The following is a 15,330-nucleotide window of genomic DNA, read 5'->3' on the forward strand; positions in this document are numbered from 1 at the left end:
TTCCCCCATCCCCATGTCCCCTTTTTTACTTAGCTTTCAACAAGCTATTGAAAGAAAACCTGAAACTGGAGAGTACCATTACTATCTGGGACTCACTTACTGGTTCATGGGTGAAGAAATAAGAAAAGATAAAACAAAAGCCCTCACTCAGTTTCTAAAGGTAATGAATAGAGCTTTAACACATGGAACTGTTTTTTATAAAACCTAAGTTAGACCCTTTCTGGATCAGATAGTTTCTAATATATATCTAGTGTCTCACAAGCTGAAGAGCTGGAAGGCAAACACTTGGGACAAATTAAAAGTGGAACCTGGAAAAATTGGATCTTCATGCAGGGCTTTGTTTGGGACCATGTGACTCCTTGGAAAGCTACTTGCCTCTTCACCTTGCTCGCTTAGGCTGCGTCTAGACTGTGGGGAACTGTTGGCAAAAAAATGCAAATTGCACACCTCACTGTGCGCTTTTGCCTACAGTTATGTTGGGGGAGACTTTTCCAACATTTGGTCTGTCCACGCAGGACCGAACGTCAGAAAAAAAATTCTGTCGGGACATCCCTTCTTCCTCGTGGAACAAGGTGTACAGGATGTCGACAGAATGCTTTCAACTGGCAGATCTCTTCTGAGAGATCTGCAGTCTGGACATGTCCTCTGTCAACAAAACTTTGGTTGACAGAAGCCTGCAGTCTAGGCATACCCTTAGAGGGTCCTAAAGCAGCCTGCTACTGTATTGATTTGGCAAGCAGCTTCTTACCTACATTTTCTCCTGTGTTATGCAGTCCAGGCTTATGCACTTCTGGCCTGAGCTACACATGCAATTCAGAAATTTGGAAAGGAATCGAAGAAGGGAGAATTAAAATGGTGCCTGAGCAATAGGGTGAGGGGAAGATAGGATGCGGGGGAAAAAAAGACAGGAAGGCTGGGAAATTCTTAGCTGGATAAACAAGTTGAAAAGTTGGGAAAAACTGATGTAAGCAAATCGGGGTTTTCCCTTTGTCTTTTTGTGTACACAAATATGATGCATGCTGCTAATTTAAGGGACATGGTGAGCAAGCTGCATTCTTGGTTTTTTTGCATAGATTATAAAACTTGGTCAACAGATGTTTTTTAAAAGGCTTTTAAAAAAATATAAACCCAGACCACAACTCCCCATAAATATAGTGGTAATCTTTTCCTCTCATTCTGCCTGGAAAAAGAGCATTTATATCCTCCAGCCTGAAGAGTGAATGAATGCCATGCCCACCTATTGCCTCCAGTGTGATCCCTTTGCTGTATGCTGGACTATATGTCAATAGAAAGCGACACTTTTAATAATCATTTGTATGTTAGGCCTTTTTCATTGATGACTGCAACGATGAGTGGGTGAGGGGTGGTTGCAAAGTGGGAGAGGCTGCTTTGGCTGGCTGAAAGGCCCCTGCCTGCGGCTTACCTGGGGCCACTTAGGATGGGGACTGCTTTGGCTGGGCTGGAGTGTCCCTGCCCCCAGTGCTCCCAGGCCAGGCGGCTGTGGATGGGAGCTGCTCCAGCCATGCTGGAGCGCCCCTCCCCACCACATTTAAACAGTTAAATGGGCTTTTACACCTCTAAATTATATATAATTGGAATCATTCTTGTGTATAATTATACTTCAAAATGCACGCTCTTCTTTTCCATTGATGTGCCTGTTCATAGGCTGCAAAGTTGGACAGCTACATGGGAAGCATCTTCTGCTATTTAGGCCATTACTACAGAGGTGTAGCTGGAGATAAAAGCAGAGCTCGTGGCTGCTATAAAAAGGCTTTTGAACTAGATAGAACTGATGGTGAAGCTGGAGCAGCAGCTGTAGACTTAAGTGTGGAACTTGGAGACACGGTATTGTATATCCAACGTTTTTTTATGGTCCAATTTGAAGTGACTTGTAGGAAAACAGATTTTTTTTTTTTTTTACTTCAAAATACATAGAGGTTTGATACTGGACACCTTGTCTATTTTTCATTGCTTAGTAATGTTATACCTTCAGGCCTGCTTGACTTTTCCACTTATAAATATTGATTAAACTTGGTATAATATTTCTGAGATCAAGAACTAGCATGATGTAGAGGGTAGGAGGGTTAACTAGCAAACATGAAAACCTCACATAGTCATACAAACTACTGACCGTCCAAATCATTGCCCTTCAGGATGTGTTTATTTTGGAGGAGCTTCTTGGATTCAGATGTTAACTCTTGTAGCAATATTAAAAAAAATAGACAAATAGCTAAATTTCACCAAAACATTCTAGAAGTCTGGAAGTTTAGTGCTAGGAACTCAAAGATAGGACCAATAACTGTCAAGGCTTTCAATAGTTCTGCTCATAGTAGGGAAAAATCAAGATTTAAAAAAAATGGTGGTAATGGGTTTTTTGTTTTTGTTCTTTTTATTTCTTACCTCCAAGGAGAAGTCATAGTTATCTGCCTGTTGTACTTGTGGTAGATGAAACAGTTAATTAACAGAGAATTTTAAAAAATAAAGTCTTTAGGAAAAAAAAAGGTTATGTATTAGAGTCAGATTTGGTATTAAACTTCATGAACTGCAAAGTCTTTCAGATAACTTATGCCTTTTTAAAAAGTCTAATACTAAATATTTAATTTCCAAAAACATTACCATCTTATCTCTCATAGAAGAGACACTGACTCTGAACCTATGCTTAAATTAAATTTGTGTTATAGATATTTAATGGATCTCTCTCTTTTCCCACCCCAAAATTACTCGGTATCAGTTTTCAGCTATAACACATTTAATCAGACAAGACTCACCTGAGATTCAAACAAATCAAATTTAGAATATAGGGTTAGCATAGCTGCTAGAATTTTCAGTGGAACTTTTGAAGTGACCCATGTTTTTAGTTTTCGTAGGTTTCCAACAGATATAAATGGACTCAAAAGCAGCGAGGGCTAGCAGATTCCATAAAGGAAGGAGACAAATTGTTCCTTTCTTCAGTAGTAACTTTTATGTTGTGCTAAGGTCAGGTGATAGAAAGTTCTGTACAGCTTTAATCCTATCTCTTCCTCTGCCCTCCAGCCTCTGTTCAGCCCTTTTATCAGACCTCTTAAAGTAAGGCAAATATTTAAGATCAGTCTATGCAAACCATTTCCCTTGGGAAAGAAATAGCATATGAAAGTGTGGCCCATTCCCAGACAACAGTCCATAACTAATGTCTGATATTAGTGATCCTGAATAAACTGTAAGCTTTTTTGTTGTCCTTGTTAAACTAACCAACCAATGTCTCCTGTACTTGAATAGTACAGTCACTAACTTGTTGGGCCAATGCATGAATTCCAAACATGTGATTTGTCCTTTTTACATTGTGTTTACATGTAAAGTGCCATAGTGTATCTAATCTGATATTTTTGGATTTTATTAGGAGACTGCTCTGGCAATCTTGACTGCTGTAACTGAAAGAGCAAGTGCTGGTACAGCAAAATGGGCCTGGCTTCGTCGTGGACTTTACTACCTGAGAGCCAGTCAGCACTCTCAAGCAGTGGCTGAGTAAGAGGACTAGTAATTGAGTTAAGTTGTTAGCCACACAGCACTAGTCAGTTTATTCTCTAAAAGAGGGATGGCCAATAACCAGCCTGTGGGCTGGACACAGTTCACCAGGGCTAGCACCAGGCAGGCCACCAGGTGCTTTATTTCCTTAAGTGTCTGCAGGAATGTCTGCTTGTAGCTTTTGTGTCCACGATTCGCTGTTTCTGGCCAATAGGAGATATGAGAAGTAGCTCAAATGGGGCCATCATTTCTTGTAGCTCCCATTGTGTGGGAACAGTGAACCATGACTAATGGGTACTACAAGCAAATGTTCCTGCAAACACTTAGGTTAAATAAAACATCTGGTGGCCTGCAAGGGACTAACACTGGTGACCTTTGTCCAGCCCACAGGCTGGTTTATGCCCATCGCCACTTGAAAATCTGCTTTGGTCAAAGAACAAAATACGAAAAAAAAGGTTGTTCATATTAAGAGAGCTGGTTTATTGTCTTATTACAGGGATAAACAAGATACGGCCTGTGTGCCAAATCCAGCCTGCCAAGGCTTTTAATGAGGCTCATGGCCTGCCTCTACGGCTGTGGAGGTGGGAGAGCTTTGCATGCTGCCCCCACCCCCAGCAAAATCTCTCAGCTCGTATTGGCCAGAAAAGAAGAACTTATGCTTGAGCGCAGTAGTCAGAAATTTCATTGAGAGAACCTGTAAAACTTTGTCTCCATAGGATTTTGAGACAGAATTGGAATGTATTGTTTAATGCCCATACGGGAAGATGAAAAATTACATAAACTTAAAGGTGTATCATCTCATATGTCTGGTTTCCATACATGTCTCTGGACAAAAATGGATGCCTTTGCTGCCAGGCAGGGATTTGTATTTTAAATTAACTAATGATTGATTTTATTATTTGCATTTGGGTAACTTTCTTTGGTTTTATGATATGTTCAGCTTGCAGGCAGCTCTAAGGGCAGATCCAAAGGACTCCAACTGTTGGGAATCTCTAGGAGAGGCCTACTTGAGCAGAGGTGGCTACACAACAGCATTGAAATCCTTCACAAAGGCCAGTGAGCTGAATCCTGAATCGATATACAGTATTTACAAGGCTGCATCAATTCAGCAGATTCTAGGAAAATATAAAGATGCTATAGCGGAATACCAACAAATCTTAAAGAAGTCAAAAGAATATGTTCCTGCACTCAAAGGTAATAATGTTGGATTGTTAATTTTGTGTAAGATTGAAATTGAGGCATCAAATTGTAAATCCTTAAGTGCTTGTACTTTAGAGAGAGGAGAGAGAATTTTGACCAGCAGCTAGCACTCACTGGGCACTAGCAGACAAAAAGTTAAAATGGCGGATATTCTTGAGCCTTAGCAGGAAATGGTAAGCCTGAGGAGATTCTCAGTTTAGTAGGTGGTGGTGATTCTTTCTCTTCACCTCTTTTCTCCACTTCCACTTGTGTTTAATCCTAAAGCAAAAATCACTGCGTTGCAAAGAAGGGAACAGAAGTCAAGGGAGCCTGACTCTGCTTTTCATTTAAAAAAAAAAATCTTTGTATTTTCCTCTGAAAATACGAGGAGTATTATGCTGTGTGTTTTGTGTTTGTGTTTTTAAGAGCAATTTGGAAGACGCTGATAGCTGAAGAGTGGAATATGAGCAATTTATACCCCATAAGTGAACGAGTGAATGGAATGACTGGGCCCTTAGCAATGAGGCTTCCTGCCCAGTGAAATTTTAAACAGCCTAGTTTTAAATTATTTAGGTTTTGTTTATTGTGTGTATCTATTTAATTCTCCACTTCACAGTCTTCCGGGATAGGCAACTGCTTACTTTCTAACATGACCAAGAGGACCTTCTGTGAACTTGAAAAGATGTGGGTTTAGTACTGCTAGCCAAACATGAAAAGTTCTCAGACTCAACTTGGTGACATTTCTCATGCAATGCGGTTAGCTTCTGAGCGCCATATCCAGTCAGACTGAAAATTTCAGGGAATGTTCAGGGCAGTGGTAGCTGGAACCCTACAGATTTTAGAGCAAAATCAGAAAACCAAACGGGGGAGACACAGAACTCCTGCCTGCTGCTAAGCAGAAACACAGCTTCAAGCAGTTCTACAGATGAAACTGGTCCCAATGTGATCACGCTCCATTTCATCTTTCCATGGCCTGCCGATAGAATTTAACATAGAGATGCCCTGAATGACTTGTCTTCCTGAGGAAAAAGTAATGTTGGGGAAGGGAAGGAAGGAATAGGGGCATGTTGGCAGCCCCTGCCAGAGGATGGAGAATTGAGAGGGGCCACAGTTCATGGCAGGTGAAAACTGGAGACCTTAGCATCAGGGGAGCCTAGTGACTGTTCAAGGTATTTCTGAAATAGAGGGATATGGAAAAGTTGGCACCTAGGGACCTTGTGGCGTAGAATGGAGAGAGAAAAGGAGTGCCTTCTGTGTGCAATAAGCTAAGCCTAAAGAAGCTACAAAGCATGCTGTACTTGTTTGTTATGCTTCTTTTAACCTGTTGAATGTTCTTTGTGATACAATCCTTGGGTGTTTAACTATCTAAACGGGGTCCTCTAAGTTCTCTTAAAGTCACTCACCTGCTCAAAGATGGGGTGACTGTTGAATTTCTTTTCAGGCCTGGGTGAGTGCTATCTCATGATGGCACGAGCTGCTCTTGCAGACTTTCTTGATGGAAAAGTTCTAGATTTCGTAGAACAAGCACTTGAATATTTTACAAGGTTAGTTCTTCATGTTCAAGTATGTAAGTCCTAATTACATTTTTTTTCCCCAATTATACTTAGGATAAATTCATAGTAAATTTAGCGTGACATTTTGTTTTGTATTTTTATGAAATAGTGTGAATGATTCATCTCGTGTTCAGATCACAGAAAGAGCGAATAGACTATTGTAACAATTGGATAGGGTTGTTTTTTTGAAAATCTATTATAGTGTGAAGAGACTGATTAAAGAGTGACATCCATGCACAACACAGGGGTGGGGGGAAGGTGGGAAGGACTATGTGGAAATGTAATCACTGCTAAAATTGGAGGTGAGAGGTGGATCTTTTTTTGTCCCTTATCATTTCTTTGTTCTGGATTCGTGGAAACTTTACGTTCAATCTGAGGCACCTGTGGACATCAATACTGAAGTGTTGATGCTGCCCCAAAAAGACCACCTGTTGCAAGAGGCTTCCAGTAAACAACACCAAGTAGTGCTATCCCTGGCACAGACAGCAGAGACCTTCAAGCACCATGGTTGATCTAAGGCTCTCTCAGCTTCAGTACTGCCACTTTCTCATAACTGTACAGAGCACTCAAACCGACCTCTGGGTCTCTGAGGGAAACTGAGAGTCATTTCCTGGCAGTGCTACACCTGCTGGTAACTAACACTCTGGTGTTGGATCCTGATCTCCAGTGTCACCTTGACTTCTGGTACTGTTTCCGCTGATGCTGATCAGAGACTTTCCACTGGGTATGGGAGATGATTCCTCAGAAATTGATGATTTTGTGCTGCTGTTTCCTGAGGAGGATGTTCCAGAGCCCCATGGATGTTTTCAGCACCCCTGTTAGGACCACCCCTTCCCTCTCCTTATCTACCATCACAGTGGACTCCTTGAGATTTCTCTAGGGACATGGGTCCTATATGGCAGTGTTTCCCAATTGTATTTGGCCACAGAACCTTTTAAACTTGAAAGAATTTTGTAGAATCCCATTCCCAGACTCTATCCCATCAGCCCCAAACCCACTCCCTATCTCCAGGCTTTACCTGCCTCAACCCCCAAATCCACCTGTCTGTCCCCAAGCTTTACCCCCCTTCCTGCAAACATATGCTCCCACTCCCAGGATTAACCTGACTCGGCCCTAAAGTGACCCCTGGGACTAACCCATCCGTGGGGCTGGCTGGGGAGTCTACGTCTCACGGCCACGTGCGCCCAGTGGAAGGATGCTGGCGTAGAGGTGTTTCACTGGCAGGGATGAACTGATCCACGCCCACTGAAGGGGTGTGGCCACTCAGGTAGCGGGGCAAGGGAGGGGCTCTCTGGGGTTCCCTGCCCTGCTGCTGCTGAAATAGTGGAATTAAATTCAGTTGACTTAATCGCTTGATCTGTCCTGCTGCCCTGCTGGCTGTTAAACCAATTAAATTTAGTTCTACTGTTTTCAGCAGCGGCAGGGCAGGAAGCTGCAGAGAAGTCAGCTGTCGTATTTTCTCACAGAACCCTTATTTTCACTCTGTGGAACACCATTTGGGAAACCCTGCTATAGGGTACTCTCTCCTAAGAGACCTTGCTTAGAGCACCCTTGGTCCTACAGAAGCCTCTGGTACCACTTCTTTGCCCTGTCCAGGGATAAACTTGGGAATGAGAGGCAACAACTGAGGACACTATGTATTCATCATGTAAATGATCGTTCTTCAAGTGCTTGTTCGTATCTGTTCGAGTTAGGTGTGCATGGCTGTCGGAAAGTTTTCCCTGGCAGCTAGCCAGATGGGTCATCTGGGGAGCTCCCTGGGGTGGTGCCTTTGTGAAGTCTATTTATGACCCAGCCCTCCCAGCACCCCTCAGTTCTCTTCCATGGATTCTGTTCAGTTGTTCTAGTCAAGTACCTGTTGTTACGTCTCTGCCGTCCAGACTTGGTCTCTCCACTTCATGGCGTTGTGGCTTCATGGTTGAAACCCGCCAAGCAGGCCTGCTCAGGGCCAGTACAGCAGCTGGTCCTCAGCAGCCACAAACCGTCTGTGCGACAGTCCTACATGACCAAGTGTATATGCTTCTGCGTGATCTTGTGTAGTGCTGACACACAAGTGTTAGACTACCTTTTCTCATTGAAGCAGCAAGGCCTTGCTTTTTCATCTATCAAAGTGCACAGTGCAGCCATATCAGCCTTCCACCCTGGTTCGTTGGCTGGTCCTGGCTTGGGACCTTAACCTGGTCTTCCGGGTGCTTATGGGCCCTCCCTTTTGAACCGCTGACCCCTTGCTCTCTCCTTTACCTATCCTGGAAACTGGTCTTCCTGGTGGCTATCACCTCTTCCAGAAGGGTATCTGAACTCTAGGCCCTCATGTCTGAGCCCCCGCACATGGTGTTCCATAAGGACAGGGTCCAATTTCGCCCTTACCCGGTGTTCCTGCCTAACGTGGCTTCCTGTTTCCATGTTAGTCAGGACATTTTCCTGCCTGTGTTCTATCCTAAACCTCAAGGCTCGTACCAGGAGTACCATCTGTACTTCCTCTGTGAGAACCTGCCACCTCCCCACCTCTCCTCTGTCAGATCTTCTGTTAAGGAACTGAGCCAGGCTTGGATCAGCAGGGATGTTTATATAGGTGACGTTGCCAGAAGAGACACTACAGTGGACCCCGTGAGTACTGTTGGGGGGAAATCTTCCAACAACCATGCACGTGATACACGCGCATGCACACATTGGAATGGACAGGCACAACACATCTCAAAGAACAACAGTTACAAGGTAAGTAACCGTCTTTTCTCCTCCTCCAAGGGAGCAGTGATTCTGCGGCCTCCACCTCCATCTTTCTGAACTGATGACTGCAGGGCCTTTCAGCACCTAAAGAACTGAGTGGCTGAATTTCTCCAAATTTCATTGGAGGAAATTCAGGAGACTGAACGTTCTTTGGTTGGCCTTGCTTGTTAATGAGTTATCATCAGCGTGTAAAGTCTGGGAGACACTTGCTGCCATTGTAACTATCAGCTAATGGGTAGTAAATATTACTTTCTGGCTAGGTGATCAGAGTGTTTTTTTTCCTCCTCCTTATCCCACCCCCAAACCTTTGGGAGTGGGTGGGGTTAATGACAGGCACTGACAAGCTCATTCAAGACCCTCCCACTCAGAAAATCAGTCGAACTTCCTGTGCAGAGGAGCTATCCATCCACTGCTATTGGATTTTGGAAGGCAAAATCAGGTTTTGTTGAAATTGTATTTACTCAAGTTCAGTCATCTTATTGATTATGTGCTGCAAGAACCAAATAAGCAATTTCAAGCCCTCATTTCAGAGTTATTTTGTAACTCAAATTTCCCTGTAGGCACCTCTTGCTGCTGGAGCATGGTCTCATGAACAGTAGCTTTGGAGCCAAGAGGTTTGCTGCAGACTTCTGTCCTCCGCAAGAAAATCCAGAATACAGTTACGAAGACCTTCCATTTTGACATGCTTAAGTTCTTCTGTGGAGACAGTGATGCCTTGCTCCGTTCCCTCAGTCCTTGGATGTTGCTCGGGATTTATGTACCTGACACACAAACATTTCTGCAAATCAGACAGCTCAACATTTTCAATCCTTTCCGTTCTAAACATACCAGGCTTATTCAAATCCTGTGGAACTTCTGAGAAAAAGTTCCAGATCTCAAAGGAAGGAAGCCTCTTCTATGGTAACCTGCCAGCTTTGCACCTTCGTCTGAGTGGTTTAAGGCAGCTTGATAGAGGGTAACAAAGCACCCTTTTCACCATAGCTTCTCAGTGTTTCTTTGGCCTAGAGTTGAGCTGTTCTTCACAGATTCAGTCCATGCCCTTGAATGATAGAATGCATCCCAAAGATATATTGGAGACCATCTCTTCTGAGGAAGCTCAGAGTTCAGGTCGTTCATAGTGTTTCCTTGTCACTAGTTACTGAAAACTAATTGTATTCGATTTCAGTTGTGGTGGGTTCAAAAGGAAATAGGAAGTAACAAGTTTTTAACTTAGTGTTGTTCTAAGTACGTTTTATGTCATTTTATGTTTTATATATTATTTGTAGGGCAGGAAAGGAAAGACTGGTATCAAACTTTGTCATTCAGACAATGTGTGTTCATTTAAACGTCAGCTCAATTTCAGAATAAATTTCTTTTCTGAAGAAGGAAGAGGACTGTCATACCTTAAATAACTTATTAAATATCTTATTTGCAGAGCAGTAAAGCATCGTCCTGATGTATCTTGTCTTTGGAAACTACTTGGGGATTCATGTACTCTTGTGCACATCATTTCATCATCCAAAGTGAATGTTAAAGTTCTGGGATCCCTTATCGGTCAGAATGTAGGCAAACAAATGCTGAAGAAAAGTGAGCTCCTCAGTTTGGGAGGAAGGTAACAATCATTACATGCTTCTTTGATAAAATAACAAGTCTTGTGGATAATGGGGAAGCGATAGACATGGTATATCTAAACTTTAGTAAAAGTATTTTATATGGTCTCACATGACCTTCTTATCAATAAACTAGAGAAATGCAACCAAAATGGGGCTACTACAGGTAGAGCCCCTCTGATTGGGAACTCTCTCATCCAGCAAACTCTGGCATGATTTTAGTTAGCTGGATGACCACTTATCATGGGTGCAGCCAAGTTTCCTGTGGTCGTGTGTTTGTTTACAGCCACCAGTCTTGGCTCTCACTCTTCTGTGCTGTTGTTTAGGTGTAGTTTACCCCTAAATATCTTCAAAGAGCCCAGTAAGCAATGGAAGTGTTGTTAGTGTGCTAGAAAATATTGACCTGTTGTCTGGCAAATTCTCTTGTCTGGCACCTGTCAGGTCCCGAGAGTGCCAGACAAGAGAGGTTCAACTTGTGTAAGGTGAGTGTATAACTGATTGGATAACCATTATCAGAGAGTGATTATTAATGGTGAGAAGTCCCGTGGCACGTTGTAGACTAACAGATATTTTGGAGCATAAAATTTTGTGGGCAAAAACCTGCTCCTTCAGATGCAATGCAATTATTAGTGGCTCATAGCCATGCTGGAAGGACATAACAAGGGGTCAGTTTTGGGACCAGTTCTGTTCAGTATCTTCATCAGTGGTTTATAAAATGGCAGAGATTATGCTTATAAAATATGTAGATGACACGCAGCTGGCAGAGGTTGCAAGTGCTTTGTAGGGTAGAGTCAGAATTCAAAATGATCTAGACAAACTGGATAAATGGTCTGATGTAAATAGGATGAAGTTTAAGGACAATTGCAAAGTACTCCACCTGGAAGGCACAATCAGTTTCACATACACAAAATGGGAAGTGACTGCCCAGGAAGGAGTACTGCAGAAAGGGATTTAGGGGGTCACAGCAGACCATAAGCTAAGTATGAATCAGCAGGGTGACATTGTTGCAAAAAAGCAAACATCTTTCCAGGACCCATTAACAGGAGTGTTATGATGAAGATACAAGAAGTAATTCTTCTGTTCTACTCTGCACTGATTAGGCCTCAGTTGCAGTATTGTGTCCAGTTCTGGGGCACCACATTTCAAGAAATTGGAAAAATTGGAGAGAGCCCTGAGAAGAGGGACAAATGTTGTTATAGGTCTAGAAAACATGCCCTGTGAGGGAAGACTGAAAGAAGTGGGTTTGTTAGCTTGGAAAAGAGAAGACCGAAAGGGGAGATGAAAGCAGTTTTCAAGTGCCTAAAATGGTGTTACAAAGAGGAGGAAGAAAAAATTGTTCTCTTTGACCTTGCATGATCAAGAAGCAATGGGCTTAAATTGCAGCAAGAAAGGTTTAGGTTGAAAATTAGAAAAACTTCTTAACTGTCAGGGTGGTTTAACACTGGAATAAATTGCCAGGGGAGGTTGTGGGATCTCCATAACATTTAAGGGTAGTTTAGGTAAACATCTCTCAGGGATGATCTAGATGATGCCTGGTTCTGTGAGGACAGAGGACTGGATTTGATGACCTCTCAAAGTCCTTTCCAGTTCTAGTATTCTTTGATTCACCATATCACTAAAATCTTAAATATTGAAGGTAAAAACTTTAAATGCTAAATCTATGTACATGCAGCATACATTTGTGGAAGTGATGTATATGGAATAAATTGTAGAACTTTGTGATAAATCCATTATCCCTCCCCTCCTTCACCATCACATTCTTCCCTTTGTCTCCTATCAGACCTGATGATGGAGGGTGCAAAGGGGCAATTGTCACCGGGTCCAGCATTTCAAAAGGGCCCAAAGCTCCAGCTGCTGCTGGAGTTGCAATGGCAGCAGCCTGTATCTGGGCCCTTTTGAAACATTGCAGAGCACTGTGCTGGCGCACCAGGTGCAGCTCCAAGGGAGTTGGGAGGGCAGGGGTGACCGACCTAAGCCCCTCCTCTTCTGCCCTTGGCCTCACCCCCTTTAGGGGGTGGGGAGCTGGGCCCCCCGTTACCTTGCAAGCAGCAGTCTAATTTAAAAATGGTTGCCAAGAGTAGCAGACTTAATTTAGCATAAATGCTCTGACGCTGTCTTGCACACCTATAACTTGATAATGACTGTTTTTGTCTGCTTTTATTTCAAAGCATCTCTGATGGTTCAGTGATTTAAGTAGAATGAATGGGATAAAACAGTTCTTGATTGATGTTTCTATAGGTGTTATGGCAGAGCATTAAAATTAATGTCCTCACCTAACACATGGTGTGATCTTGGGATAAACTACTATCATCAAGCACAGGATCTAACAGCAGCTGGTAGTGACATGAATGAGATCAGCGAACTGTTAGAGAAATCTTTACAGGTACTGCCCATCTTTATTCCATCTTTAGTGGCACTTTTTGAAACAGGCCGTCACTTTCAGGATCACTTTCTGTTCTGAGTAACCTAAAACTGTGACAAAACAAAAATGTTTAACATTTAATGGGACAGTCCTTATGCTATTAAAAACTCACAGTCAATTCTCTTCATTCAGTGTCTGAAAAAAGCCGTGAGGCTTGATAGTAAAAACCATCTGTACTGGAATGCACTTGGTGTGGTTGCCTGTTGCAATGGTAAGTCGCAAGTGAAATCTCTCAAATTCTTTTCAGCTAATTTAGAGAGAACCTTGGTTGCTTTTGGTTACAAAATTCCATTACATCTGATCTCATGTCTTTCAGGTGTTGGGAATTATGCTCTTGCTCAACATTCATTCATCAAATCTATTCAAGCTGAGCAAATAGTAAGTGCTGGAGGTAGCTATTGGTAGTTTCAAATGGGCACTCGGGATTCCTTTTATGGAGATGTTTTTGAATACGGTAATTAACTGGCTTTAATTTTTGTATTTAATTATTTGTTTTCTGTAGAACGTAGTTGCCTGGACCAATCTGGGGGTTTTGTACTTAGCAACTGAAAACATTCAGGTAAATATTTTTTCTTCTCAAATGGTGACTTTTTGAAATGGTGCTATTTTCATGCAATTCTAGAATGCCTTTTAACAGCCAACTGCACCATCCTTTTTAAGGTGAAAGTATTGCCAATTTATAAAATTCAGTGCCCTAGTGTACCATAACCATTAAGCAGTTAGAGGAAAAAAATCACATACTTGATGTTTCTTAAATACTGTTTGTATCAAGCAATTGCATTTTGGAGAAATAATTAAAGTATTCTGGAAAATAGCTTTGAAAATGGGTTTCTCTTTTCAGACAGTTGAATGAAATCAGAATTATAAGAGACAAAAATTGCAATAAACCAATCCAATACGCACAGGTTCTGTTTGCCAAAAATTCAATTGTTTCTGCTCCGAGAAAGCTAGAATAAAACAAATGCTTTAAATGAACATAAAATTTATTCAGACTAGTTTGACGAAATTTGACTGAAGCAGAGCATAGTTCAGAAACAGGCAGTCAAAATCCCAGTTGCAGAACTGAAACTGATCACTGCTTTAAAAAAAAAAAATGAGGGATTTTGAGAACTGTAATTTCTTAACTTCCGAAACTAATAATCTGTTTTTCAAAACTTCTTGCAAAGCCCCCAGAATGAGATTTTCCTGACAGGAATGCTGAGATTACACACTATTGAACGTAAAGTGCAGATCCGGAGACTGAACACTCCAAAACAAAGCTAGCTACTTTTTTTTTCTCTTTAATGAAGGAGAGAAATGTTTGTATTTCTAGCAGCAGCAGGTACTAGAAGACTGCATTTATTTTTTTCCCCAATAGCAAATGTAGCTGTTAATTACATGGGAGTAGGAGGGACGTGGGGAGGAAGGAGGTAAGCGTTCATATTATTAAAGCATGAGGTGTTACTGAAATGGTCTATATGGTATTGCACTGCTGTTCTGGATGCCATATTGAACATTTTTAGTGGTGACTTGCTTTTTGTCCCATGTCAATAGTTACACCATTGTTTCTGTATTTCAATGACCACAATAACAGATTTGGCTTATGGTGCCCAATGATTCACTGTAATGTACCTGATATGTACTTTTTCAGCAAGCTCATGAAGCCTTCAAAGTAGCTCAGTCCCTTGAACCATCTTACTTAATGTGCTGGATTGGACAGGTAAGATGTCAATATCTTTTATAGCATGGGTTTCAATAAATGTTAACAACATATTTGGTACAATAATTTAGGCTCTGATCCAGCAAACCACTTCACTTGATTTAAGCACATTCTTAAAATTAAATTTCCATTTACATTTTTGTTTGTGTTGTATCCTTGAAACAGAAAAAGACTACTTAGATCTTCCTAATACTCCCTTTGGCTTTCCCTAAAGTTCCCACAAAGCTCTCTTATCCATTAATGGAACTGTATTCATTTTCAATTGTCAGTTTTTTTTATAACTGATATTATGGCCTGTTACTTTTGAAGGAACAGTGTAGTGAAATTGATAGATTCCCATTTTCAGTGCTATGAAGCTTTTTCCTTCTGGACATTGTCATCAAAGAAACTTTCTGAACTGTTTCAAGACACCTTAGCAGCCATATGAAGAGAGCACTGGTATCCCTTAGGTTAGCTCTGTAGCCCTGTTTCGAAATAACTCGTGCTATTTGCATGAAATTGTACAAGTTACTTTGAGGTAACTTATTTCGAACTCGATGCTGGCTACATGGCACTGAAGTTCGAAATAAGAGCGTATTTCGAACTTCACACTACCAGTCATCCAGTGGCAGGTCGCAGGAACGAAATACTGCACCCGAAATAGCCTTACTTGTATTTGGC

At 41.8% G+C, this 15,330-nt stretch overlaps 1 protein-coding gene across 2 annotated transcripts in view; it reads left to right on the forward strand.

Moving 5' to 3' along the window:
* The window catches only part of SKIC3 (SKI3 subunit of superkiller complex), a 72,182-nt gene that overhangs the window by 24,475 nt on the left and 32,377 nt on the right, over positions 1-15,330 (forward strand). For both annotated transcript variants that reach the window (XM_074995315.1, XM_074995316.1), the window contains exons 14-24: positions 34-160; positions 1,666-1,845; positions 3,377-3,501; positions 4,442-4,695; positions 6,122-6,224; positions 10,375-10,551; positions 12,788-12,932; positions 13,104-13,182; positions 13,288-13,349; positions 13,474-13,530; positions 14,602-14,670. In XM_074995315.1, the coding sequence (XP_074851416.1) occupies positions 34-160; positions 1,666-1,845; positions 3,377-3,501; positions 4,442-4,695; positions 6,122-6,224; positions 10,375-10,551; positions 12,788-12,932; positions 13,104-13,182; positions 13,288-13,349; positions 13,474-13,530; positions 14,602-14,670 (1,378 nt within the window). The remainder of the gene's footprint in view (positions 1-33; positions 161-1,665; positions 1,846-3,376; positions 3,502-4,441; positions 4,696-6,121; positions 6,225-10,374; positions 10,552-12,787; positions 12,933-13,103; positions 13,183-13,287; positions 13,350-13,473; positions 13,531-14,601; positions 14,671-15,330) is intronic.

This window comes from Carettochelys insculpta, chromosome 5, assembly GCF_033958435.1.
Source record: "Carettochelys insculpta isolate YL-2023 chromosome 5, ASM3395843v1, whole genome shotgun sequence".
NCBI lineage: Eukaryota > Metazoa > Chordata > Testudines > Carettochelyidae > Carettochelys > Carettochelys insculpta.